This window comes from Chaetomium globosum, genomic scaffold (assembly GCF_000143365.1).
Source record: "Chaetomium globosum CBS 148.51 scaffold_3 genomic scaffold, whole genome shotgun sequence".
In the NCBI taxonomy this organism is placed as follows: domain Eukaryota; kingdom Fungi; phylum Ascomycota; class Sordariomycetes; order Sordariales; family Chaetomiaceae; genus Chaetomium; species Chaetomium globosum.
This window is the reverse complement of record NT_165978.1, coordinates 4,091,476-4,116,792: the sequence shown is the minus strand read 5'-3', so window position 1 is coordinate 4,116,792 and position 25,317 is coordinate 4,091,476. Positions and strand designations below refer to the sequence as shown.

Here is a 25,317-nt window from a genome sequence, read left to right as displayed (position 1 = left end):
AAGGGAACGGAAACAAGAGTGGAAGAAAGAGCGGAAGAAGTAGGTGCCTCGAGTTGAAACAAGATTGATAACTGCGGTAGGTTGGGCTGGAGAGAAGGAAGAGGGTATTGGCAATGGCGGCAGCGAGGGAAGGGCGAAGGTGCAAAAAAAGCGGCGGAGAAGAGGAGGTTCCCAATGTATGAACTTACCTTGGCCTAAGTTGTCTAAGACAACAGAATCGCTGCCGGAGAGAGATAGCAAGACCTGGATTCAACAGGATCGTATGCTATGGTGACGAAGAAAGGAAGTCAGCGACTTTCGAGGCCGAGGATGAAGATGATGGAGGGGCGCAAGAAAGAGGAATTTCGAACAAGCGGGTCCTAAGCGTGTGCGTACCTTGAAGGACGGCCTGTGAGGGTCGCCGAGACGATGATCTCGGCGTGAGTTGAGGATGTTATTGGGTTTGCAAAGAAGAAGCTGCAACAGAGTTAACAGAGGCTCAAGCTGAAAGGAAATAAACCAAAAAAGGTGTTACCATGGTTCGTGTTTTGGTGTTTACAATAGAAGTCAACAATAGCGTAGCTGGGGCAATAGGAAACAAAAGGTTCCTAACAACTGACCGTAATTGTTTTGTCTCGTTGGAGAGAGTAGGAAATCTAACAGTAGTGCTCAAAGGTGGAGGAAAAGTAGACCAAGGCGGTTCTACCAAAACAAACACCAACAATAGGAAAAAGAGAGATAGATGTAGGTTCAATAAAAGCTGAAGGCAATGGGTGGTGGGCTAAATTGATGGGAAATGTATCTTTCTCTAGTCCAAGTTCATTGATACTTCGGAAGAGAACATGTTCCAAAGACCGGCATTTCCCCGTTGTAAACACACTAGTGTCTCTTGAGTTACCACGTGTGAGGCATCACAAAGAAAGTTGAGAAGAGATTGAAATAAGACTTGGGGTGGCCGAACAGATGCCACGCGGTATTCCCACGGAATACGCCAGTTTGGTGCAAGCATCAATGCCAGAGAGTAACAAAGATTCGCCGTACAAGGACTGGGAATCACTGGGAAAAGAAAGTACCTATTCGGGGACAAAGTAAAAGTGGGAGCTATGACGAAGTACAATTCTTACATACCTGGTTGGAAGGCTTGGGGTGGAGGGGGAGGGAGGCAATGGTGATGAAGCGTGAGTTGGCCAAGCGACCTTCTAGCACTAAATCTGCGTAACATGGCTGGCCGCCGAGGAGGCAATGAGCCTCATGAGCGCAAGGACGGTTGTCGACGCCGTTGTCCGGCCTGTTGAGTAGAGGACACAGGTAAAGAGACGTAGGTACGTATGCAGAACGCGAACAATATGGGGAGCTTTGGATGAACCTAGGGAGATATCCGGGCGGGTGAGTAACATCGCAGCCGGGAGCTTTGGATAGTCTCGACCGGGGCTTGGAAGCCAAAGGCAAACTGTGGTGCAGATGATGAGACGGTGTTTGTATCTCCTGTTCGGTGTTGGGGCGGCTCGATGAGGGCCAGGGTGGTGAGCCAAGTTGACGCTAGAAGATCCTGGTATCGGAAAGCTTGGTGGTCTACATAGGTAGGCAACCACATAGGTCAACATCGGCGAAGGGGGTCACTAGTTCAAGTAATACGCAGGCGTGAAATTTCTGAACATTTTTTGCTTCGGTCCGCCGTGATATTGAGGATATTCGAGATGACGGCGATGCTTTTCCAACTCTAGCCCATGAGTGTCAGATCCGAATACCCCGAAGCCCTTTTGGCCAGGTTCGGATAGCTTCACCGGAACGTCGGGCGCAATGCTTAAAGCCCGGCGCGGCCCCTGAGCTTTGTCTAGTGCCCGTTCCCTGGGATTGAGGAGAATGTCGTATTTTCGTTGCTCGAGAAGGCGTTCACCCTTAATCGAACTGAGGCGGGTCAGGCTCGGAGTCATGGGAGGGTTAGAATTGAAATAACAATGAGACTTACCGGTGTCAGGAAAGACTCAGCCACAAAACGCGCCCGCGCATTCAGCTGTTCCCGAAATGTCAGCTCCGGCCATGCCACTGAAACCTGGGAGGAGGGAGAGACATACGAAGAGCTTCATCTCCGAAATCTCCTTATCCACTTCCTCCATAAACTGAATAATAAAGTCGACTAGCTTGTGCTTCAACATCTCTTCGGTATGGAAGTTCGTAATCAGGAATGAGATGTCGTATCCCTGGAAGGTGTGTGTCAGTCTCCGGGGACGAGCAGGCGTCGGTGAATGGTCGTACCTTGATGGGCTTTCGCCGGAGAATAAAGAAGGACTCGGCACGCTGTGTCAAGAAGCGAGTAAACTTGTGGACCAGAATATGCTCAATTTCATCGGCCTGCTTGATCTTGATGCTGATCCGTATGCTGTTGATGCTGGGTTCGATGAGGACGCGCTCATTTTCGTTGCGGGCAATCGTCAGTGGGGTCAGTAGCACCTCGGGAGATGTCTGGGCTTCGATCTCGGGGACGTTGTGTCGTTCGGCGGTTTGCGATGCGAAGTTGGAGAGACAGAGGGCGGCCGTCAAGCTGCTCCGGACAGCCTGAAGGTAGGGGCGGAGTGATTGCGACTGCGGGGAGATCAAAGGTTAGCTTGGTCGGGCTAGTTGCTTTGTTGCATTGGAATCAAGAGTATCTTTTATGGCGGGATCTCACCATCGTGCCTGTGCTTAGAGGTCGGCCCTCGAATCCAGCAAAGGCGCAACAATTTCGGCCGTTGACGTGGTTGTCGTCGTTGTTGTCGTTGAATGCAGCTCCCGGTATCCTTGGCAGTCAGCCTGGCGGCGACGGGTAGCTGGTGGGAACGCTGGGCGGCGGCGGGGCACCAGGAGCCAAATATGGAAGTTACGTAATCCCTGGCAGCCTGGGAGCCCTGTGAGAGAAGCTCCAAGGGTTGCTTGGCATGGCCCTGTTGTTACCCGTTGCAGCCCCGCGATTTCTTCCCTCTTCCAACATCCGCCACTTCAGTTTCGAGAGCCACGCAACGCAAGCCTGACTTGAGGTGTGCTTGACATTGAACCGAGACCTCTGGGTGACCCCAGACCCTTCAATCTTTCTTTATTTCCTCTCTTCTCTGCTAAGTTTTGGCACCCAGCCCTAGAGTTCAAGATGGCAACTATCAACGGTAGGTACGCCGGTTGGAGACGTCATCTTTTCTAACACTAACTTTGCGACCCTACAGTGGTAATTAAGCACCAGGGGAAAAAGTACGATGTCGAAGTCGATACTTCTTCGACAGGCGAAGTCCTCAAATACCAACTGTTCAGTCTTACCGGCGTCGAGCCCGAACGGCAGAAGATCCTAATCAAAGGCGGTCAACTCAAGGACGATGCCGACATGAGCAAGTTGGGGCTAAAGGGCGGGCAGGTGATCATGATGATGGGTACCCCCGGTGATGGCGGTGGTGCCATTGTGCGCCCGACCGAGAAGGTCAAGTTTCTCGAAGACATGACCGAGGCCGAGGCCGCCCAGCAATTGGGCGCCACTCCGGCCGGCCTGGTGAATCTCGGCAACACTTGCTATCTCAACTCTACGCTTCAGGCGCTGCGCTCGATCCCCGAACTTCAGGACGCGCTTGCGAAGCACAAGCACACGTCCATGACGGAGATTCCCCAGCTCGACCTCACGAACCAGCTCAAGGACCTCTTCAAGGAAATGTCAGAGACCCAGAATGGCATGCCGCCCTTCACCTTCCTGAATGCCCTTCGGATGGCCTTCCCTCAGTTTGCCGAAAGGTCGAAAAAGGGCGAAGGCTATGCGCAGCAGGATGCCGAGGAAGCCTGGTCCCAGATCGTTTCGCAGCTGAGACAAAAGCTGAAGTGGGAGGCACCCACCGAGGGTGAAACAGGCGGCGCCAGTTCTTTTGTCGACAAGTACATGTCCGGCGCGTTCTCCAGCACGCTTGAATGCGACGACCCCGCTGCCCGCGAGGGTGGTGAGCAGTCAACATCCGCCAACGAGCCGTTTCTCAAGCTCAACTGCCACATTGATGGCCAAACAGCTCACCTGCGCGACGGTCTGGTCAGTGGTCTATCGGAAAAGATCGAGAAGAGATCCGAAGTCTTGGGGCGGGACGTGATGTACACCAAGACGTCCAAGATTTCCCGGTTGCCCAAGTATCTCACAGTCCATTTTGTGCGCTTTTTCTGGAAACGCGATGTCCAGAAGAAGGCCAAGATCATGCGCAAGGTTACCTTCCCGCACGAGCTGGATGCGGTAGAGTTTTGCACGGACGAGCTGAGGAAGGCTCTCGTTCCCGTCAGAGATAAGGTGCGCGAGGTGCGCAAGGACGAGGAGGACGTCGAGCGGGCTCGGAAGCGCCGCAAGAAGAACCCCAACCAGGAAGAGGAGCCTCCCGAAGAGAAGAAAGACAAGAACAAGAAGGATAGCAAGAAGCCCGCCGCCTCGGCTGACGGCGATGTCGAGATGTCCGAGACCTTCAAGACGGATGCCGAGTGGGAGGCGGAAAAGGACGCGGCGCTTTTGGAATCCAAGAAGGAGCTGAATGCGTTGATCGACCCGGAGCTCCGGAAAGACGAAGGCGCCAACCAGTCGGGTATCTACGAACTCCGCGCCGTTGTCACGCACCAGGGTGCCAGCGCCGACAGCGGCCACTACACAGCCTATGTGAAGAAGACGGGCCCCAAGGACCCGGTGACAGGAAAGATCGGCGAGGAAGACGGCAACTGGTGGTGGTTCAACGACGACAAGGTCAGCGAGGTGACCTCGGACAAGATCGATGCGCTGGCCGGCGGTGGCGAGTCTCACTCGGCACTCATCCTCCTGTACAAGGCCATCCCCCTGCCCACAGCAGAGGGTCTCTCGGAATGAAGGCATGGTTCCAGAAGTTACAAGCGGCCTTGCGCGGCATGGGTTACTGAAACATACAGCTGGTGGGATTGGGCGTACGGTACAACAGGGAGACCTGGGAGGGCTATTGGAATTCGGCCTTGGTAGACCGGATAAGTGACGCTAGACAAACAATCTAACGGGAGATTACTGATACACAAGCCGTGGTTGGGGGTGGGGGTGAGGGTATTTCTTTTCGCGATATGCTTCAAACGTTATTGACCACCGCCCCGGCCACCCTTCGCAGGGTTTGCTACCCTGCCCTCCCCCAGCAGTAGCATCAGCCTCAGCCTCAGCATTCTGCTTTATCCTTGCCCTCAACTCCCTCAACTTGCTCTCGATCTCCGTCTTCTGCCGGAGCATATCCAGTTTCTGCCGCTCCAGCATGGCCACCTTTTCGTCCACGCTAGCTTCCTGCACCTTTTTCTTTTCCTAGTAGCGAGTTAGGCCTCGTGAGCTTTGTCTTTCCCCCGCTAAGAGGATAGGGGATCAGATCTTGTTGGAAAAATGCTTACGGCTTTCCACTCCTGCTGCGTCTTGAGCCCGGCCCCGTAGATGGTGCCTGTGAAGATAACGGCGGCGAAGGAGACAGTCAAGATGATGCGCCTGATTTTTTGGGTGGCTTCGGCTTTGGCTTGGGCTTGGGCTTGGGCTTCGGTGGTAGCGGTGGTTCTTGTTGTTGTTCTTGTTGGTCTTGTTGATGAGGTTGGTGGTGGAGATCGTGACTGTGATTGGGATGAGGATGAGAATGGCCGTGATGCCGTCGCTGGTTTGGCCGTGGGAGCTCGCCTGGTGGCGGCTCGGGTGGTGACCGCAACGGCGGTTTTGCTGAATGGTTGTAGCATGGTGTGTGAGAATGTGGGTTGGGCTGCCGGGGGGTGTGATGAGTGTCCCAAGATGTGAGGGGGATGTCAATGGCGAGCTCGCCGGGTAGCAATCAATCCCAGTACCAGCGCGACGGGGCCGTCTTAGGTGGTGTTTGACCTCGTGAGTTATGCTGGTTTGGTCTTGATATCCGCCCTTCGATGGCAGCCTTGAGCTGAGGATCCCTTTACTGTACCTCGAGTGTACTTCGTAACCTAACAGTCTCACAGTCTCAATTTCTCCCCGCCAAGCCTGTTTTTGTCCGTGTCCCCGTCGCCGCCGTCATTAACGTTACGCCGGTGTGGAGAAAATGTTGATAGCCGTCAAACCGAAGATCTTGCGGCGCTTGACGTAACCGTGCCGGCCCGTCGCAGGGGTAAGGTAAAGAGGGGAGCAGCCCACTACAGCGGTGCAGCCCAAACCCACTGCGCGGTGGTGGTCGGCAAATCAACGGTCGTGAGCTTGTGAGTGCCCACATTTTTCACTCAGCAAAACGTGCTTCAGCTGGTGGGGCGGTTCTTCGTTACCGTTCAGAGCCGCCAAGGGCGTCACGTTTTACTGTGTACGGGCCGACCCTGACTTGCCTGAGTAATCCCCTTGCAGAGCTTCGGGAGGGGAGAGGGGGGAGGAGCGGAGGGGTTGTTGAGAATGGAGGCACGAAACAACACATCGAATACCTACCCTAAAAATATATCATGGATAACGAATGTCAAAGATCGTCTGTTTTGTGTTTCTCTTGCTGCACCACCTCTTGATCTATTTACCTACTGCGCCGTTTGAGTTTCTCCCGCAATTGCCCGTCATTAATCTTTCATCTCTGGTCATTCATTCGTCAAGTTTCCGTTGGATTCTAAACTGTGAAAAGGGTTGACCTCCTTCCATCAGGTATCGGCTACCTAAATAGATAGACATGTCGACTCCCCGCGTTTTCATCGTCCGCCATGGCGAAACCGAATGGTCACTCAACGGCCGCCACACGGGTTCGACCGACATCCCCCTGACAGGCACCGGTGAGAAACGGGTTCTGGCTACGGGCAAGGCCTTGGTCGGTCACGATCGCTTGATTGTCCCCAGCAAACTAGCCCATATGTGAGTTCCCATATGTGAATTCCCTCGGCCAATATGGCATGGGATGCTGATAATCTAGCAGCTATGTATCCCCAAGGCGCAGAGCCCAACGCACGCTAGAGCTGCTCAACCTTGCGTATAAGGACCAGCTACCTTGGGAAGCACACGGCGAGCCCTTCTGTGAAGGCCGGCGCTGTGACGCCCGGATTGAGGTCACCGAGGACATCCGCGAATGGGACTACGGTGATTACGAAGGCATCACCACCCCTCACATCCGGGAACTCCGAAAGCAGCAAGGACTAAGCCCTGCCTGGGATATTTGGCGCGATGGTTGCCCGGGAGGCGAGTAAGTTTTCCCGTCTGGATTGTGCTTTTATGCCCAGCAAAGGCTAACAACCGCGCAGAAGCCCGGCCGATATCTCGGAGCGCCTTGACCGGTTGATCAAGGATATCCGAGAGAAGTGGCATGCACCCGTCATGGGTAAACAAACAGGACAAGGGGTTAACGGCGATATCCTGATTGTAGCCCACGGCCGTACGTTGCATTTCCTCTTTCCTCTGTTTCTGCCCCTTCACGATTACCTCGCAAGTTACTGTGCCCCGAAAAGCTTCCAGGGGAAAACTCAAACGGGAATGAGTATCAACTGACAACGTTGAGTAGACATCCTGCGGGCTTTTGCGCAGCGCTGGGCTAACCAGTCTCTCCACGAGGGCCCTAGCTTCCTACTCGAAGCGGGCGGTGTCGGGACATTAAGGTGAGAGTTCTCTCTAGTCATGTCTCGTTAGGTTTGTTTGTTTGCTTGTACTGATCCCTGGTTCTTAGCTACGAACATCACAATATCGACGAGCCTGCTATCCTCCTTGGCGGTGCCTTCATTGTGGATATTCCAGGTGCGCTAGCTAGCCTCCATACCATGACAGGATCTCAACCCCTGGCCATGGGGTTTGCTAACGTGCACTGCAGAGGTGAGGGAGAAGACTAAAGAGTGACGCACCGACTAGCTGTTCACGCCGTTCGGACCAGGTCCACCATGCTTGTTGGGTAAGATAGAGCGGGTAGATACGGACAGCCATGCCAGACATCTTGTTTTCCCCGTCAAACCCGTGAATAGGTAGACGACCATACCATCTCTCAATTTTAGGCCCCCCAACTCTAACCAGATCTAAAAACAATATTCTATGCCCCAAATTTAACAAGCTAACTAACCCCCTCTACCCCCGAGGGCAAAACTGGCCCCTTCTATAGCCGTGGCCGTAAGCCCAGTCAAGACTTGGTACCGCGCGCGATAAAGATCTTCCTCTTCACCGCGGCATCGTCCTCTTTTGAAAAGTGGAACACCACCGCCACCTCCTCAATCCCAAAGTCCTTGTCCACCCCTGCCTCCTCGTAGATACGCCTGATGTGCTCGTGCGAGAAGCCATGATGGGTGACCGTCGACATCGCGGGGTGCGACTCCTGTTCCCATGCTGTTAGCCACGTGCTCGCTCTGTTCTACCGTGGGCGCCTCGTGTGACCCCAGCGGCGAGGTAGAGAGACATGATTACTAATAATAGTAAAAAAAGGGTGAACTCACATCCATCTTGTCATGCGGCAAGAAATCCAGAATCATCAGCACGCCTCCCGTCTTCAGCCGCTCGGCCAGCCGGCGCGCCGCCAGGGACGGGTCGTCAAAATGATGGAAACCGAGGCCTACGGCGGCGATATCAAATTCCGAAAATTCGGGTGCGGCAAGCGCTGCTGGGTTGGGCTCGTCGGGGACGCAGAGGTTGCCTTGGTAGGCGTGCATTTCAGAGGGGGCGAGGCCCTGGTTAGGTGTTAGTCAGGCTTTGGGTTTGGTATGTCGAAGGTATCTGGGACATACTTGATTCTTGGCGCGGGTGTTGTAAGCGGCAACCTGGCGTCTGTTGTTAGTTGTGCGTGGCGTGTCCCAGAGGAAGGGGTTGTTGGAGATGCCAACACATAACGGAGACGTACCATGTTCTCCGACAGATCGATGCCAACACATTGGGTGGTGTAAGGGGCGAGTGCCTGTGCATCATCGTCAGAGTTAAATCATAGGGAGTTGTTGATAAGTCTTCTAAGGACGGAACTTGAGCCCTTGTCTCGGGTTCAAGAGGACTTACCCTAGATACTACGGAGAGTCAGCCGTGCTGCCCTTACATCCACGAGAGTCAAAGAGTATAGCGAAAGTAGAAGATACATCTGCGACCAAGAACCGCCGAGGCTGTTCTTCTTGACACATTCAAGCGTCCAGGGCAAAAACCAAGACAAAGTGGGGGTCAGGGGGTACACACAACTGCGCTTGAGAAGGAAAAAGGAGACTCACCAACACCAGTCCCACAAGCATAATCCAACAGCCTCACGCTCCTCTGGCTCTGGGCCGTTTCGCCCTTCTTCTCCACATCGTCGCCGCCGCCGGCATCCTCATCGTCCTCCTCATCCGCCCAGTCGACGCCAATGAAATCGACCCTCGCCCGGATCTCCTCAATCAGTTTGTTCAACGTCTTCTCGTGCCTGGCGTCATATTCAGCGGCCAGCTTGCTATAATTACAGACTGCATTAGCTTCCGGTCTATAGTTGCGCAGTTTTATTTAGAGCCATCGCGGCCTAAGTATCCCCTCTGTTGATAGACTTCCGCTTTCATGTTAAAGAAGCTATCAGGAAGCCCACTTACTTGAAATATTCCTGGTTCTCTTGTGTGGCGGAGGGCCCAGTCCCATGATGATGATGATGGTGATGGTGGTTGTGGTTGTGGTGGTGGTGATGGTGGTCAGACATGTTGAATCAGGGGTAAGGATCAGAGGAACTGGTTGTTTCTTGAAGGTGTTGTGTGGCGTTTTAGGGTCGTTGGGCACTAGATAATGAAGCGCTTTGGTTGATAATAAGGCGGATGGTTCTGTATTGATGACTTTGTGTACACAAGATTGCTGGTTCTGCCATATAAATACACATCAGTTCCATCAATTCTGCGGACACATCTCGGCCACTTTCGCCGAGAAATGACGTGGAGAGTTCCTGTCAACGAACAGAGTTTTGAGACACACACTCGGAAAGAAATGATGAGTAGCTAAGTCAGCGAAAACTCTCCAAGCCAGTTGATGAGACTCAGAGGATTGAGTTTGGTGATATCCTTGTGGTGTTTGCCCCCCCAAGTTACCCTCCTTACAACATATGGTATGCACATACATGCATACATACATACATACATACATACATACAAGTAAAGCCCGTCAGACCTTCCAGCTTCTTGCAAGTCACACACACTCGACGAAGCACAAAAACGGAGCTCCCATCTTCTCCTTTGTGTAGCAGACGGAAAACGAAGGGACTGTGACGGCCAAGAACCAGCCGTGAACAGACGGGCCAGGACGGGACGGGAGCGGGACGAGCGAGATTGGACTGTGAGGACAAACGCAAACAAGGACGTACCGGAGAGGACCGAGACTCGGGAGTCCAATGAGATAAGAAGGTCATGCAGCGGCAGATGGTCGAGCCGGAGCGGCAGCCAACAAAAGAACAACAAAAAGAAAAAAGGCTTTTGAACCGATCCTTGGGTCCTTGGGTCCGCCTCTCGACCACCCCTCCTCCATCTCTCTTCCAAACCCCCCCACACCCCGCAAATGGGGTCGACAGGTCACAAAAAAGCTGGAATATGACGCTACGCTGTGAGAGGTTGGGTAAACTGGCCCGATTTGAGGGCCGATTCGCCAGCACGCCATTTTCCGCACTTAACCCCGTTCGGCAACGACGCCGCCATCTCGGGGAGCATGTCCAAGACGTATTGGATGCTTTGGATGCCAAAAACCCCAACTGGCATATTTTAGCGTGACCTTTGGGGTGGTTCATTCTGACAAACGGGGACGAAGCGATCGCGCCGGCGATCCCATGGGAAGGAAATGCATGACCCCGCCCTCGGTCCGCAGACAGACCTGTCTCTGTTGCAAAACAACACGCCCCCGGGGTGGGCAGGGACCAAGAGGGTTGTTCATCCCCGTTACCCAGTGTTTGGGTACGAAGTCCGGGAGGGATGTACGTACCTTTGTATGTGACAAAATGTTGCACGGAGATGCAGAGCAGCATGTCGGCCGCTGAGAACGGTGGCCAGGTTGACATGGACCATGTCACTTGGGTGGTAATGTGGGCGGTCTTCGCCTCGTGTGTGTATGTGTGTATGTAGACAACAGTCAGGGAGAAAAGAAAAGTCTCACACGCCCATGCGCAACAAATCTGCGCGACGCAGCCATGCTTCTTCGGACTGGCTGCGTCTCATGAATGTCTGGGTGTGACCGATAGGCGCCTCCCCATACTCGAAATGCCGGCCGGTGTGCGGCCTATCCAAATGCCTCAAGACGGGCAGCCGCCGGCTGGGCTGGGCTGCGGCATGTCGGCGCTGCACGGCGAACTGCACGACGAACAGAACGGCAAGAGGCTTGCTGCGAGTTGGCGGGTTAGCTGCGCAGGGGCGGGGAGGCTGGTGTGCTGCTGGTCGGCGTGGTAAGCCGGGGGTCAGGGTCGCGAAACAAGAGAGCGGCGCGCGGCACGGCGAGATGCGAGTGCACCACCCCCCCTTTCCATCGCGTCCCTTGTGATCAATGGACCACCGCCCTCTCTCCTGCGCGGTAGGGAAGGATGGGGGACCATTGCAGACGAAGCACATACATACATGCAGTCATGCTCTGTCGGTCGCCCGGTCGGTAGGTACCGTACATACTTCGTACAATATACACACACACACACACACACACACACACACAACCCATCCACACACGTATGGATAAGTGCCACCAGGTCGTTAGCGAGACCCACGCGGTGATCCGGGAGCATTCCGTTTTCGGGGAATGATTCCTTCGTATTACTCCTCTCATCAGGTTGGTCTGACATGTCGCGGGGAGGCTTGGATGATGTGCGCCCGTGGGGTCTCACAAGACTTGTTTCCCGTCCGTACCCGCTTCGGGAGGAACTGTCAGATCCCACATTTTGGGGCGGCACATCTCGGTACGCTTCAGGGTGTTACAGCGTGTTGGATAATAGCGGTGCCCCCTATTATTGGCTCGAAACACGGGCGCGGTGCAACCCCAGCGGGGCCGTTGGGCGGCTTCCAGCGGGCTTTTTCAGGCCCTTCGTTGGGCCGTAAGAGGCGTCATTGCCCCCTCCCTTCCCCCCGTGAAACTGGATTGCCTGACCGTTGGATCGACCCGCGACATGGAAAGCCTCCGTCGTCCCCCCCTCCCCTTGATTCTTGTTGCACGAAAATCAAGGCATGTCTGAAATGGTATGGCAACCACAACGCGTCCACAACAGGCGGAAGCAGCCCAGACAAAAGATCACGCTCGTCGCGCAACTGCGCAACAAAAGTGACGGGGCACTTCGAGATGTGCGGTGCCAAGTCGAGCAATTATCGCGCGGCCCTGTTCAAAGGCGTGGGTGAGGGGGGGCGACAGCCCACTACCTACACGACCTCCATCAGCGGGCAGTCTCACCGCTGTTTGCCCGGCTTGCCCTTTGGGGCGGTCGCCTGTGGTCGCTTGTGGTCGCCTGTGGTCTTTTTGGCGGGAGGGCGATGCGCGAGTGGTGGTACCGGACCCGAGCTGCAATAAATCACAGTCGATGCACGGGAAACCTTCTGCGCACGGCTTGTCTTGTGCCGCGGGGCTGCTGATTCGGCAACTCGGCTGTGATCCAACCATGGCCAGGGGTAATCGAAGGATCCCCGGGACCAGACGTCTTACCCGAGCCGCTGCGGCACAGCGACAGCGCCCGTTGGTTTGTTCAAATTGGATGACTGAAACCCGTCCAAATCAGGCTGTGCCGCGAGAAACCACCGGGGGTTTTGCTGTGCCAGCGCATCGCCAACCATGTTCACGGCCCGGCCCCGACGCTAAAGCGAACCGGTAGCGCGGAGACCCGGGCGGCCGATCGGCATGGACACAGCACGTCTCGGTCATTTAGTCACCAATCGAAGCCCCATCATCGAGCTCGTCACGGTCCGCCCGTTCGAGGTCGGCGAACTTGGCGGAGACGTACGTATAACTAAATGCGCCGAAGGTAGGGTTGCCCTGCAAAGTTCGCGTTGCTGATGGGCAGACACTGCAGGATCCCACGCGCGCTAATATGTGCGAGTGATATCAATATGTGACTGCTGGCCGAGCCGTGCTGATTGATCTCCAACCCTCCGTGCCTCCGTGCCTCCCTCCCTTCCCTCCCTCATCCCTCATCCCTCAATCCACGGACATGCAGCTTCCGTGCTTTGTGACCGAAAAAGAAAGGACAAGTCCTCCGCAAACAGCGGGTTTTTGTTCTGCTTTTGTCAACCCCGTTTATCCACCCCCGCCTGTCCGACTCGTAATCGAACCGAACCCGGGAACTTGGTAGACCCATCCACGCGATGTCATGTCGGGTGGCGAGGTTCGGACTTGTCGCAATGATTTGATGGCAACAGTCCCAGGAAAAGGAAGCTAGTATTTTAGCCGGATTGTGCGTTTTGGTGGTTGAGAGCAACTCCGGCGGTTCTGTTGGTCGTCGGCTTTCAGCGGTCAAACATTGGCTCAGCCCTACATGGGACAAATTCCAAGTTATTGCCGCCGAGTCGCTCCGGCCTGTGTCAGCCGACACTGGTTTTAGGCGAGGCGGGAGGCTTGAGAGACAAAGAGGGTACGAAATATGGAGAAGCAATGATTAGTTATGCATGTACTTGATGTTGTGGATCGTAGATTTGTCGCGCCGCTGTGGAGGTCTGGTGCCTCGTGCACTGTGGAACGTGCAACTCGACCGACGACCGACGACCGACGACCGAAGAGAGAGGATGAATGACACCGGGAAGGGCGGGACGGGAAGTTACGGTATCGAATCAACACTCCTGTGTATGGTAACTTTCGCGGCCCCCATTGCAACGTGGCGCGACAGGGAACCCTGGCTGCCCTTCCTCCGACCGACGCGATGGCCAAGAGCGGGAGCCTTGGAGGCGCGTCTTGGATTTGGGGTCCAATCACCCAGGCGAGACGGAAACCGAGAGACACAATCGGAAGCCGGAGACAGCGCCAAAATCCTCGATCGCCCACTTCCAGGTTTGTTGTGTTGCTTACTGACTGCTAACTAGCAAAATGGGCGGAAATGTCCGGCGGACCTACACTAGTCAATCAGGAGACCACACAAATTTGCAGTCCTGAGGGAGGTTCCCTTCACACAACATGCTCTTGTCGAATGATCGGAGGGTGCTCCGTTCGCTTTTGTCCTTGAAGGTGGAGCGCCTAATTAAGGTGGCATCGTGTAGATAGATAGCGGAGAATCGATGGCGGCCAGATGGAAATGAGATGAAGACGAGAGACTGGGAGAGCTGGGGGAAATCTCGGCTGCTTCCAGGCTAACTATCTCAGGAAGATTCCAGCCCCGCCAGCAACATGAGATCCCCTCGTCTCTCTCGGGAACTGGCGCACGGGAGAATGTGGGGTGCAGGACGGGTAGGTCACGTGAGAGCCAAGCCCTGCGCTGATTTGTCTTGGGCACCTCGGATGGGTCCTTGTGTTGGTTGAACAGAAGGCGGCCACTCGGCCATTCACAACTGCGCGCACCCCATCGCGAACCATTTTTGGCAAGAGATTGGTGCATCCCAAGATCGCGATGCGAACAGCGGCTTGGGGGCGAAAACTTTCCCCAACCAGTTGACCGCCTTTTCGTGCAATTCTGGAAGAAGCGGCCTGGGCCCGGTCCCTGATTGTTTGACGCCGCTTGAGTGCGTCAGCGGATCGCTGTTGGTTGGCCTGCAACGACGCCAACCATGGCCCATTTTTTCCCTTGGGATTCCCGTGCCTCGCAATCGTCAGATGGTGAGGCATCGTCTCACCTCAATCGGCCGCCTTCCTTTGCCAAAATTATTTCAAACGGGGATTACATTGCATAGATATCACCTCTTTTCAAACGGGCCGGACACACAAGATCTCTTGCGCCGCCGCATTTGCCCAATGCCTGGCGTGCTTTTGCTTGGGCGGCGCCGGGGGGGAAACAGTGTCTGACGTTGGGCTCCGAGTAAACTCTCGACAAGAGGCTCGGAATTGGCCTACTTTTGTCTCGCTACTGGCGAGCCATGACATTTTCTGCCATCGGGAGAAGGCAACTACGAGGCGTCGGGGATGCGCTCGGCCTTTCGTGGCACCGCGCGCTTCGCTGAATGCATTCTTCGCCGTGCTGGGAAATGACTGATCGTTTTTGTGTGTGTGGGGGGTGGGAGCGCCGAGCAAAGAAGGGGGTCAACTGATCACGATTTGGAACTTCCGAGGGCACGACGGTCGCATCCGAAGCAAGGGATATGCGGCCAAACGCAAATCAGTCATCAAAGGGGCACCCCCATGGTACTCGACTCCTCGTTTCGTTGATGAGTGAGACCCGCTCGTCACTTCGTACCTTATCGCTGACCGTTTCGCCTTTTAGATCCCGTTCTCGAAATCCGGTCCTGGAAAGAACTGGAACGGCGTGATCGTAGTTTTTATTCTTTACAGGCAGGGACCCGTCGGGCTATGCTGGGGCGAGATGTTGAGGGCCGTCGCTCCTCTGACGGGCCTGCGGATGACCGTGATGAGCTGGGTGAATGGTTCAATTAGTTGAATCAACCGACGGCAGGGTCCCTGTTCGTGGGATGGGGTCGAGTCAATTGCATGAAGGCCACACTGCATGAGGGAGGCATGTTGATGCCCGATACACATGAGGGCTTCTGATCAAGCCAATCTCGTGCCAGTCAATCCTTGATTTGCCCAGAGCTCTCAGGCTCTATCTGCGCTGTCGCCCATCAACAAGATGCTGGTGTGTGCCGCTGCTGTTTGGCTCTCTTCGACCCTGCCGACCCTGTTGACCCTGGTGTTTCCTAACCGGCGCGCATTAGCGCCCTCGCCTCCTCGAAACCGTGTGGGACCGTCACGCAGCATCGCCTCCAGGACTCATCCGGACGGAGACTAACCCAAGGCAAGGGAACGGCGGGCGCGGGACGTTCCCGTACCCACTGTCCCGTCTGTGTCATGTAGTATCATAGTGTAATGCCTTCAGCAACACGGTAATTACCTGACTTCGTACGCTTAGTTGTTACTGTGTAGGGCGTTTTCAAGGTAACCTATGTAGATTAGGCATCAACGAACATCGTCTTTGACATATCAGCGACATCATTTGCGGTTTCTGCCTTAACTATGCCCGGGCAATGTTAATCTGAAGCAACGGTTACCGGTTGGACAACCACAGAAAAGAATCCGTTACTGATGCCTCATCCCTTTTGCGGGTGCGAATAAATCAGCGATGTCACTCGGGGTCTCGACATGCTGCATCATTCAGGACGATGTACTCATGAGCGGGTTAACCGACTTCCCCTTCGGCCGGCAATCTTGTAAAAAAAAAACACATCACCTATCATCAAAGCGGCTTGTCAGCGATACAAAGAACCACGGACTACAAGATGTATGGGGTGTGTCTAGTACTAGAGATAAGAGATGCGGTTGCTGCCGTTGTCTCTTGGATTTGCGCACGGAGCTGCCTAATAGCCCGATCCTAGCCAATAACTTTACCCAGGTATGCATAGGGAGCTCCTCACAAAACCGGACCTGGTCTTGAAACAAGCAGCCGAATGGCATTCGTGCCGTGCGAGAGGCGTTTGGTTTTCTTATGGCGCACGGCCCTGGCTCCGAAACTCGACGATGCCTTCAAAATCCTGTTCTTATTCTTTGTCTCATCAAATGTTTGGCTAACTCAAGCAAAGCTAGCGTAATGGCTGTTTCCAGCGTTATGCAGGGAGAGTGAGCTTTGTGATTGAAACACGGCATTGGTGGCGACACAGCCTGCCACTTGTCTCAACACGGGTTCCTCGTGCCTTGGAGGTGGGAGAAGCGAGCCTTCGGGGGAGAATGCGATCCAGAAACCCGTCAGCCAATGACTCCCACAGTTGCATGTGCCGCAGCGGCCTGCCATGCGGGAGCAGTCGAAAGGGTGCAAGGATGCAGATGAAACGGGCCAATCAAAGGTTGGACCCGGAAGAAGGACAGCGGGATGAGCCTAAAGAGGGGACGGGCGCTCGGGCGGCACGCGAATCCATGCCGCCGTCACTTCCATCGATCCATCCGATCCTTGTCCCCACCGGCTGAGGGCTGCTTGGCAGCGGAGAAAGACGGGCTTGCCGAATCGACAGCGCCCTTGCACTCAATTCTGTGCCCTTGGCTTGGTACAGAGAGCCGGACACCCGAGCACACAACAGGATGGGTTTCCTGCTGATACTGTGCAGGGTGTGACGGAATGGCAACACCGACGAGGCGGGCTGCGGCGTGCCGCCAGTTCCTTGGTGTGTGACCACGACCACCGCCGGCTTTGCATCGAGCTGCCGGAGGCACGGGTGCCGGGGCGGGGACGCAGAGCCGACCCACCGTCCATTTGGTTTTGACGAGGAGTTTGGCGACGAGGGCTTGCAACCCACCCTCGCTCCCTAGCCACTTCTTCATGTACATGTACATCACCTAAGGTAATGTGTATGAGGGTATGTCCGTTTGCACCGCCCCGACAAGTCCCCCCTCAATGTTCGTTTTTTGTGACCGATGCCTGCCGCGTGCCATCTCTGCGCGGGGATGTTCCACCTCAGCTTGGTACGATCTGCTGATTCATTAATTTAGTACAGCTTAAGTAGCGTGGTCTTCCGCGTCGGACTATGGGCGTTGATTCGTCATCGGTCGTCTGCTGCAGCGTGCTTTGGAGGTCGTGATGGCGGGGCGGGCGGTGCTTCCCCGTCAATCTCGGTGAGTGGTTCGGCTGCAGGTTCTATCATCTCTCACTTTCCTTCGAATGCATCTCTCGCCACCATGCTGCAAGTCGCCACAAGGGGCGATGCAGGGCTGGGGGGTGGGAGAGCTTTCATCTCTCAAAAGTAAACAGGTGCGAGAAAATCAATCACGCCGTACCGGAACTCGTAATCAAGCGGGAGAGCGACGCTCCATGGGACAGCTCCGGAATCGGGAAGGCATCGCCAAAGTTGGTCGGACAAGGATAGCCTAGGTACCTTGGGCGCGACAAACAGACTGCGACATTTTCAAGTCGCGTAACCTCGCCCAACCGCTGCGGTGACCCACTGCTCACGAGGACATGGTGGCCGGCTGAGGATGCGGGCAGAGAAGCATTGAACTGGGAAAATACCCCTGCAACGCCGGTTTCCCAGCGGCTCGGGAGAGATGGGGTGGCGGCGATGCCCCGCCATTCAGCTGGAGGCGCCATTTCGTTCTTGGGCCTGAACCGTCTCCTTCCGCATCATGGGGCGGGGCATATCGACGGGGAGAGACCCCTCAAAGCGAGCATGTATGTATATGCACATATGTTTTCGAGGCCTGGATTGCTGCGCCGTGTAATCGGCGGCTCGATCAGATCTTCCCTCCTCGGCGCCTGCGCGGGAAGGCCCGCAAGACCAAGTTTTGGTTGCGCCTGATCTCTCGGCAAGGCCGGGGTGCGGCGAGAGGAGCCTACGGCTGTCGACAAGCGATGCCCTCGGCCCGGTTCACGTCGGACGGTCTAGAACACAACTCGGGGTTGTCAATGTATCGCAACGATTGGCACGCAGCGAAGGCGGGGTTACCCAATCTCGCGGCAGTGACACATCTCAGGCCAGCGGAGGCAGAGAGACACAGGCACAAACGTGCGGGACGGGACGGAAATTTGGTTGCTCGATGCTGCTGCGACCCGTCAAGTTTCTGTCCGGTGTGCCACAGGAATGATCGATCGTGCGAGTCGAGGAACACGAGTGACGGGATGAATTGCAACCCCACGGAAGCCTGCTGTTATCTTTCCTCGGTCACCGCTTCCTCACGTCGGATGGTTGCGCCTTCCCTCCCGTCCGAACCACCGCATTTTAATTTCGGTGATTCTTGTATCGAATCTGATGATGGCTCTTTCCCTTACCTCCTCGTTTTACCCTCGGGCAACTTTGCGGGCTTGAAGGATAGCTGCCCGAGCTGGCTTGTACGACGTGGCAAATGCAGCTCTGGTCTCCCTGCAGCGGAGTTGCTGATAAATGGAATGTTGATTGCATTTCTCGCGTATCACGGCCGGCGTTGAGCGTCATCTGCAAGCAAGACGTAGGAGCCCGGAAGTGTGCCATCCGTCTCACCCTACGGTGGTCGATCAACTTGACGCCAAATTGTATCACACGAGCGTGTTCAGTCTCAGCCCATGATGGCGCTGACTTTACACATGCAACAGGCTCGATCGGCATTCAACTTGAGAGGAATGCCATCAGTTTGACCAGATGTGGTTTGGCGAAATTCCTTGAATTACGGCGCTTTTCGGTCGGTCGTTCCATTCGATGGGATGGGATGTCTTGTATGTAAAACAATTTCTACGGAGATTCATACGCCCACTCGCTTGAAACGATAAAATATTCCGAAGCCATGTAATCAACCCCCGCCTCCTTCCTTGGGCAACTGCACGAATTTAAGTGTGTGTTCGACATTCCTTTTCAACCCGCTCCTTCGGCTTTTTGCACAGGATAGCCGTTTGGTAAGTCTCTACCGGCGTGTTTTGATAGCCTATTCTCAAGAAACGCCGTGCTGAGTTACGAAGCCTGGTTGCTGCGAGCCAAGCCGTGATGGATGGTGACGACAACTTGACGAACAAGCCACGAAACACACATGCTGTACATACCGAGGAGTCAGCAGCTGTTGCCGACCTAACGAGTGCACCGGGCCGAAGCCAAGCATATCGGTTGGACTGTGTAACCGAGCTCGCCGAGGCTTCGGGCATGTCTTTCGGATCGAAAATCGGTTCTTGCTGGCACTGGCTCAAGTCCACCGTATTCTTACGGAAGCCTTTTCAAGAAAACTTGGACTTGGTATTCCTAGCCCTGCCAGTACTGGGTAAAGTAGGTACCGCGCCATGCTGTCATGCTTCACACCGTCAGCGCCACCCAACTGTGTACTTTGGCCTTGGCCCCCAACCGAAGCGAGCATGTACATACAAGACAAGAGGCACAAATAGAAGCGGGCGCGTAACGATCAGGCAATGCATTATTTTTAGGGATGGCGCATAGGCGTCCTGCGATTTCTTTAATGCCAATCGCCGCAAAGCTGTGTTTTGTTTCGCGTCTGGTAGAGTTATTGCGAGATGGGAGTTGAGAAGAAAACGCCATGTTTTGGCGGCAAATAAGGGATAAGAACCCCTGTCCTGCGGCCCCAACTGCGACCCAGCGCCGCTTTGCTGTCATGACGCAGCAAAACACAACAAATATCGACTATCTCATGAAATTGATAGAGTATGTTTTAGTGGGTGCCTCTGAAGCCAATATCACGATTAGCAAGCCGCTGAGAGCAAGCCCGTCGGGATCAAAACATTGCATTTCTGGCACTGCATCTGAAGTTTTCCTGCTTCTTGTTAGGCGAGAAACGGAAAACACATGCGTATTGTAAATAACCGGCTTTCCATGTTCCTTACTCTGGTAAATACCAACACATCCCTGGCCCGGGCGGGAACGCCCACCCCGGGCAATCGCCTGAACTGGGACCGCGGCCCGCACCTGCTCCCCAGCAAGAAGTTCCGTCGCTTCCATGATCCACCCTTTCCCCAAGCCACCACCTCCGTTGCTGGGACCGGTTCAGGGGACCCCTTGAAACCTTGACCTTGCCCACCTCGCCCGTGGCCCACGGAATTCGGTGCTGGGGTGTTGCGCATGCGCCGCTGAGCCTGTGACCCAACACCTGCTGCGGCCACATCATACGGGAACACCGACGAATCCATCATAAGCAACCCATCTTTTTCAACACCCTTTTCCCTCCCATCTTCCTCGATTATCACCTGTTGCAATAACTATCGGCTTAACACACTGATCTCAGATTTTCCTCATTTCCTCCTCCCCGGACTGCGACTCCACATCAGCCAGACCAAACGGCGAAGCGCCAGCTTGGCGCTTTGATAGTTGAAGGTCTTCCATCATACCTCCCTTGTCCACCCGGGCCAGCCCGAAATCCCGGAACATCTTGGGTCTTCTTTTTATCTGTGAGGAGCTTGATCCACCGAAAAGTTGCAGCAACCATTGACAAGCCCGGTTCGGTTTGCTCGTTCTCGAATTCGATCAATCGCCAGGCTCGAGACTCACAAACGGATCCAGTCACGTTTTTTGAACCGACAGGCACGGGCAGGGTACCGTACCTTGTTCTGGTATGTCGTGTATTTTACGCTTACTGTACATACGCTCCGTATGCGCGTCTCATTTCAAAGTCACACCTTCGACTCACCTTGCCGCTCACCGAATGCCATCGTATCGGCTGGGGCGGATTGAGCGGAGCATTTTACCTCCAATTCTCCGTTTCTCCATTTCTCCATGGGAGGCGGTCAGGAAAGAATGGATGGTACGAAGGAGAACCAGTTTTCCTTGGTGCAAGCGCATCGTCTTAAACTGGTTCCCTGCCAGCCTGCGTTCCTTCCAATTAACTCCAAGTATGGTCACTCGGTCGAATCCGCTCCAGTCTGGCCGTGCGCACAGGCTTTCGTTCCCACACCCTGCCCATGCCGGCTCTGCGACATTCCTAGCCGATGCAACCACCCCCCCTCCCAAACACCACCTGGTACCCCCCAGTACCATGCAGCTCACACCTGCACAATACGCCCGTTTCCGTTTCCTTCCCGCTTTCCATCCCTCATCCATGTTCCACACCCCCCCCTCCTCCTCCTTCCCTCCCCCGTGCCGTTCTGTCAGCCGGTGCCTCCTTGGTTACCCACTGTGGGCGATCGAAACCGCTCACGCTTCGCTGCTGAACGCTTGGGAAGGCGCTTGATTCGCTACAGCAGGAGCGGCCTGCGTCCTTCCCACTCCAAGGGGTCTGATGGTTTTCATGCAGCCCCCTTGGTTATTTTGCCTTTTCAGCCCCCGCTGGTCGTGCCCACCCGCATCTCATCCAACGCTAACTTTCGGGACCCAGGCCGTCAGCACAAGGGAACTCCCGCTCCTTGCTTTGATAAAAAGGCTCGTTCCAGTTCCCGCCCCCCGGGCGCGACATCCATACATCATTACCCGCCCACCTTCCTTCCCAACCCCAGCTGACCCGCCCACCTTTTCCGTCTATTTATTCATCCATCCCACCCACTTTCCTTCCCCGCCGACTTCGCGGCTTCATTTTTCAACTTGTGACCCATTGCACCGGATTTTGTCGCCGGGGCCTTTGCTTGCTGCTGGGAATTACCACCAAGGGTCACGTCACTTCACTCTCTCTGTCAGCTGGACCTCGAACCCGTGCTTGACAGGGCCAAAGGCGACTACTTGCACGGCCTGCCAAGAATACCACGACCCTCGCAACTGGGACGTTCACATGTCTCTCTAGTTTGCCGGTAACGAGGGTCACTCTAGAGTAAAAAATCACTGAAACGGCATTCTCCCATCCCATCACTCTTACGCCAAACCGTACCACGTACCCACAGTCATTGAAAATGGCAGACGAATACCGCAGAGGACGGGTGGAACCACCACGAGATAATGCTGAAGACCTGCGCTACCCACCTCCTCCCGAGGGTGAAGACCGAAGGCGACTCCCCGCAACAGGACCAGACGGCATGCCGCTCCCGCCCATGCCCTACCCGCCTCCTGGCCCGCCGTATCAATCGGATCCGCGGTACCAAGAGAGGGCTTATGCACCAGACCCAAGATACCAAGCGGACCCGAGGGGCTGGATGCCGGAGCCACCCGCCCCGAACGGCTACGCTCCTCAACCAGATGCTCGTTATCCTCCACCTTTCCCCCCCCAGGACCCACGTCAGTTTGAAGACCGTCGGCAGTTCGATGACCGTAGGCCGTACGACGACAGGAGGCAGTACGACGACCGGCGGCAGTACGACGACCGGAGACAGTATGATGAGCAGCGGTTGTACGACGAGCAGAGGCAGTACAACGACCGGAGGGGGTATCCTCCTGATCCATACTACGATCCGCAGCAGGCCCCGCCGGGCAGGGGCGGGTACGGCGCCGACTACTATAGGTACCCGCCCGGGCCTTATTACGGAATGGGCCCTCCGCCACCGCCGCCCCCTTCCCAACAACAATCCGCACCGAGGCAAAGGACGTCGATTGCCTGCCGATATTGCCGCAAGAGAAAGGTATTTGATTACAATCAACCGAGTGCCACCCTGCTACAAGAAGTTTTGTTCTGACTCGGTATTTTGATAGATCCGCTGCAGTGGCTACACGCACACCACTAATGGTAAATGCACCAACTGCGACAAACTCCGAATCGACTGCATCTTTCAGCCCGTGTCGTCGAATTCCTCGGCCGCATTTGTCCCGGTGTCGGCGGTCCCGGGCGGAGTTCCGCCGGGGACGCCGCTCTACGGGGCTTATGGCCAACCTTTACCCCCCACCGCCCAGTCAGGTCAGCAACCTCGTGCTTATCCGTACCCGGCCGCTGAATACACCCCACCGATGCATTCACCCACGGGGTCTTACCCACCACCACCTTACGACGACAAGGATCCTAGCCGCCGACGAACCCGGCCGCCGGAGGAGGAGCACAGCGCTCGACCACCTCCGCCAAACTACCCGCTTGACGATGACCCCCGAAGGCGATCTCCTGTTTCAATCCATAGCAACGGCACCCCGCCCACAGTTTATCACTCGTACCAGCAGAGCCCTTATGACCGGGACACACCTCCCACCCCGAATCAGAACACACCCGGCCGCCCCATCCCGCCACCGTCACAGATGCGAAACTCACAAGCTGGGCCATCCCAGACGCAGCAGCAGCAGCAGCAACAACAGCCTCAGCAGCAGCAGCAGCAGTCTCAGCTCCCACCTCAGGCAAAGAGCCAGCCAAATCCGATGAGTCTGGATAACCTGATGGGCCCCGCACCTCGTACAGTCAACGAAATTGACCAAAGCATGCTGGGGAGGTTGAATCGGCGATCGTGATTTCATGATGGATTCTTGGGGCTGGCGGCAGATCGGAATTGAAAAACCGGCGGCTTGCTGCTCGTCACCAGCAGATCTGGGTTATCAACTCGGGAATTAACCGACTTAGTCATACAAAATTGCGCCGCGGGGGTCGGCTGTCAGGCATTTTCATCATCTTCTAAAGAGGACAGAATAATGCAAGCGCAGTCCTCTCACGCTATTCTTTCCTATCTTGTTGCTTCCGCTTATCATGATTCCCGTGGTTTCCATTTTTCTCCATGTTTCGTCTGTTGGGCGGTTTCAATCATGTCATGAGGTTGAAATCAGGCGGGGGGGTTGGCATATTGAGTTCAATGTCTATGGGCCAGGACTCTTCAACGAAGGGCATCCTTGTGCTGGGGGTTATCTGCTTTACCTGGGTCGGCTCAAGTTATGTTTTTGATCTTCAGTTAGAAGTGCGTGGTGGAAGAAAGGAATTGCCTCGCGGCACAATTGTCATCATGATCTTTTCCCCTTTTCATCTGCCCCCCCCCCCCCTGGCTGTTTCTATTTCCCTTCGCTTCCATTTTACTCTCTTCATCACCACCTGTGCTTTGCGAACACGATGTAAACAGTGAGCGGTCCGATTACGTTAGTTTTAGCAGTCCCGACCTCAAGCCGGGCTCGGGGCGGAGAAAAAATCGAGGACCAGCGCTTTTGCTACAGGTAGCATCAAGTCTGGGATTCCTCTTTGACAATCCCCCAATCATCTACCATCCACCCGCTCGTCCCCCCCGGCAAACAGCATTGCCCAGCGTGTCTTTTTATCCACTTCCCGCCGAGCCCCGGCCCCGTAGCTGCAGCAAACGGCCAGCAGCGTCCGACTGCGACCCTAAACAAGCGAGTCGGCCAACGATCGCGGGACAGATCACCATCCCGCAGTCGCCCCGGCAGGGATGACTGCTGTGTATGCCACTTAGCCCACTCACTAAACTAGGATGGGGGAGGGGGGAGAGAGGGGTTGTGACGGTGGACGGAGCCAAAACACGAGAGAGAGAGAGAATCGGAGAGAATCTGGCCGCGGCACACATGATGTACCCGCACACTAACTATGGGCACTAAAGTATCTTCCCCTACCTACCTTTCACGCAGAACCAGGGGACGGAGAAAGCTGGAGCAACGGAAAAGAGCTCTGGCTGTCGTCGTCCTACCCTCTCTCCGCTCCGGCGCCCGCTTACCCCAAAGTGGCATGATCCTCGGCAAATGGGGTAGCAAAGTGCTGCTGATGGATGCTCCTGCGGCGGCGACGGCGGCGGGGATGGGGTTTCCGGGCGGGCAAAGCCGCGGTATCCCGGCGACGTTGTTCAGGCATCGCTTGGGGAGGAAGGGGGGTGTCGCTAGGGCCACCGCCGTCGCAAGTACAGTAAGGGAAAGTGTTTATGTACATACACGTAACTGGACTGGGCTGGACTGGACTGGGCCAGGCTCGGCTTTTTGGCCGATCTAGGCGTGCTGCTTTGTTGGTGCCGCTGGTCGGATGGGGGAGGGGGGACAACTCGTTAGTTGGATGGTCGGTGATGCGGGTGACACGCTATGCGGCGATGGCTCAGGGATGTGGCTGCTTGGTGCGTTGCTATGCCGATGGGGCCGCGAGAGCAACTATTTGCTGGCTGGCTGGCTGGCTGCCGG

General features: G+C 55.4%; 10 protein-coding genes across 10 annotated transcripts; 5 read left to right on the top strand and 5 right to left on the bottom strand.

The window, feature by feature from the left end:
- Positions 1–1,878: 1,878 nt before the first annotated feature.
- Positions 1,879–2,650, bottom strand: CHGG_06627 (uncharacterized protein; the record flags this gene model as incomplete). The annotated part of the gene is made up of 5 exons (XM_001222721.1): positions 1,879–1,887; positions 1,949–1,993; positions 2,055–2,180; positions 2,236–2,562; positions 2,648–2,650. 5 exons carry the CDS (start codon positions 2,648–2,650, stop codon positions 1,879–1,881), a joined length of 510 nt encoding a protein of 169 aa, XP_001222722.1.
- Positions 2,651–3,100: 450 nt separating this feature from the next.
- Positions 3,101–4,822, top strand: CHGG_06626 (uncharacterized protein; the record flags this gene model as incomplete). Its single annotated transcript, XM_001222720.1, has 2 exons — positions 3,101–3,116; positions 3,174–4,822. 2 exons carry the CDS (start codon positions 3,101–3,103, stop codon positions 4,820–4,822), a joined length of 1,665 nt encoding a protein of 554 aa, XP_001222721.1.
- A 233-nt stretch (positions 4,823–5,055) lies between these two features.
- CHGG_06625 (uncharacterized protein) lies at positions 5,056–5,685 on the bottom strand (the record flags this gene model as incomplete). The annotated part of the gene is made up of 3 exons (XM_001222719.1): positions 5,056–5,098; positions 5,172–5,272; positions 5,356–5,685. 3 exons carry the CDS (start codon positions 5,683–5,685, stop codon positions 5,056–5,058), a joined length of 474 nt encoding a protein of 157 aa, XP_001222720.1.
- A 929-nt stretch (positions 5,686–6,614) lies between these two features.
- Positions 6,615–7,762, top strand: CHGG_06624 (uncharacterized protein; the record flags this gene model as incomplete). The annotated part of the gene is made up of 6 exons (XM_001222718.1): positions 6,615–6,793; positions 6,876–7,118; positions 7,177–7,307; positions 7,434–7,527; positions 7,596–7,663; positions 7,737–7,762. The coding sequence occupies 6 exons, from the start codon at positions 6,615–6,617 to the stop codon at positions 7,760–7,762; spliced, it is 741 nt and encodes a 246-aa protein (XP_001222719.1).
- A 274-nt stretch (positions 7,763–8,036) lies between these two features.
- CHGG_06623 (uncharacterized protein) lies at positions 8,037–9,551 on the bottom strand (the record flags this gene model as incomplete). Its single annotated transcript, XM_001222717.1, has 7 exons — positions 8,037–8,228; positions 8,347–8,577; positions 8,635–8,667; positions 8,748–8,801; positions 8,897–8,904; positions 9,100–9,344; positions 9,448–9,551. The coding sequence occupies 7 exons, from the start codon at positions 9,549–9,551 to the stop codon at positions 8,037–8,039; spliced, it is 867 nt and encodes a 288-aa protein (XP_001222718.1).
- A 1,534-nt stretch (positions 9,552–11,085) lies between these two features.
- Positions 11,086–11,907, top strand: CHGG_06622 (uncharacterized protein; the record flags this gene model as incomplete). The annotated part of the gene is made up of 3 exons (XM_001222716.1): positions 11,086–11,220; positions 11,443–11,467; positions 11,642–11,907. The coding sequence occupies 3 exons, from the start codon at positions 11,086–11,088 to the stop codon at positions 11,905–11,907; spliced, it is 426 nt and encodes a 141-aa protein (XP_001222717.1).
- Positions 11,908–12,458: 551 nt separating this feature from the next.
- CHGG_06621 (uncharacterized protein) lies at positions 12,459–13,977 on the top strand (the record flags this gene model as incomplete). The annotated part of the gene is made up of 5 exons (XM_001222715.1): positions 12,459–12,532; positions 12,658–12,793; positions 13,346–13,424; positions 13,484–13,837; positions 13,934–13,977. 5 exons carry the CDS (start codon positions 12,459–12,461, stop codon positions 13,975–13,977), a joined length of 687 nt encoding a protein of 228 aa, XP_001222716.1.
- A 2,869-nt stretch (positions 13,978–16,846) lies between these two features.
- CHGG_06620 (uncharacterized protein) lies at positions 16,847–18,002 on the bottom strand (the record flags this gene model as incomplete). Its single annotated transcript, XM_001222714.1, has 2 exons — positions 16,847–17,254; positions 17,868–18,002. 2 exons carry the CDS (start codon positions 18,000–18,002, stop codon positions 16,847–16,849), a joined length of 543 nt encoding a protein of 180 aa, XP_001222715.1.
- Positions 18,003–19,312: 1,310 nt separating this feature from the next.
- CHGG_06619 (uncharacterized protein) lies at positions 19,313–21,095 on the bottom strand (the record flags this gene model as incomplete). Its single annotated transcript, XM_001222713.1, has 4 exons — positions 19,313–19,411; positions 20,208–20,567; positions 20,922–20,953; positions 21,008–21,095. 4 exons carry the CDS (start codon positions 21,093–21,095, stop codon positions 19,313–19,315), a joined length of 579 nt encoding a protein of 192 aa, XP_001222714.1.
- Positions 21,096–22,196: 1,101 nt separating this feature from the next.
- On the top strand, positions 22,197–23,667 carry CHGG_06618 (uncharacterized protein; the record flags this gene model as incomplete). Its single annotated transcript, XM_001222712.1, has 2 exons — positions 22,197–22,859; positions 22,930–23,667. The coding sequence occupies 2 exons, from the start codon at positions 22,197–22,199 to the stop codon at positions 23,665–23,667; spliced, it is 1,401 nt and encodes a 466-aa protein (XP_001222713.1).
- Positions 23,668–25,317: the final 1,650 nt, after the last annotated feature.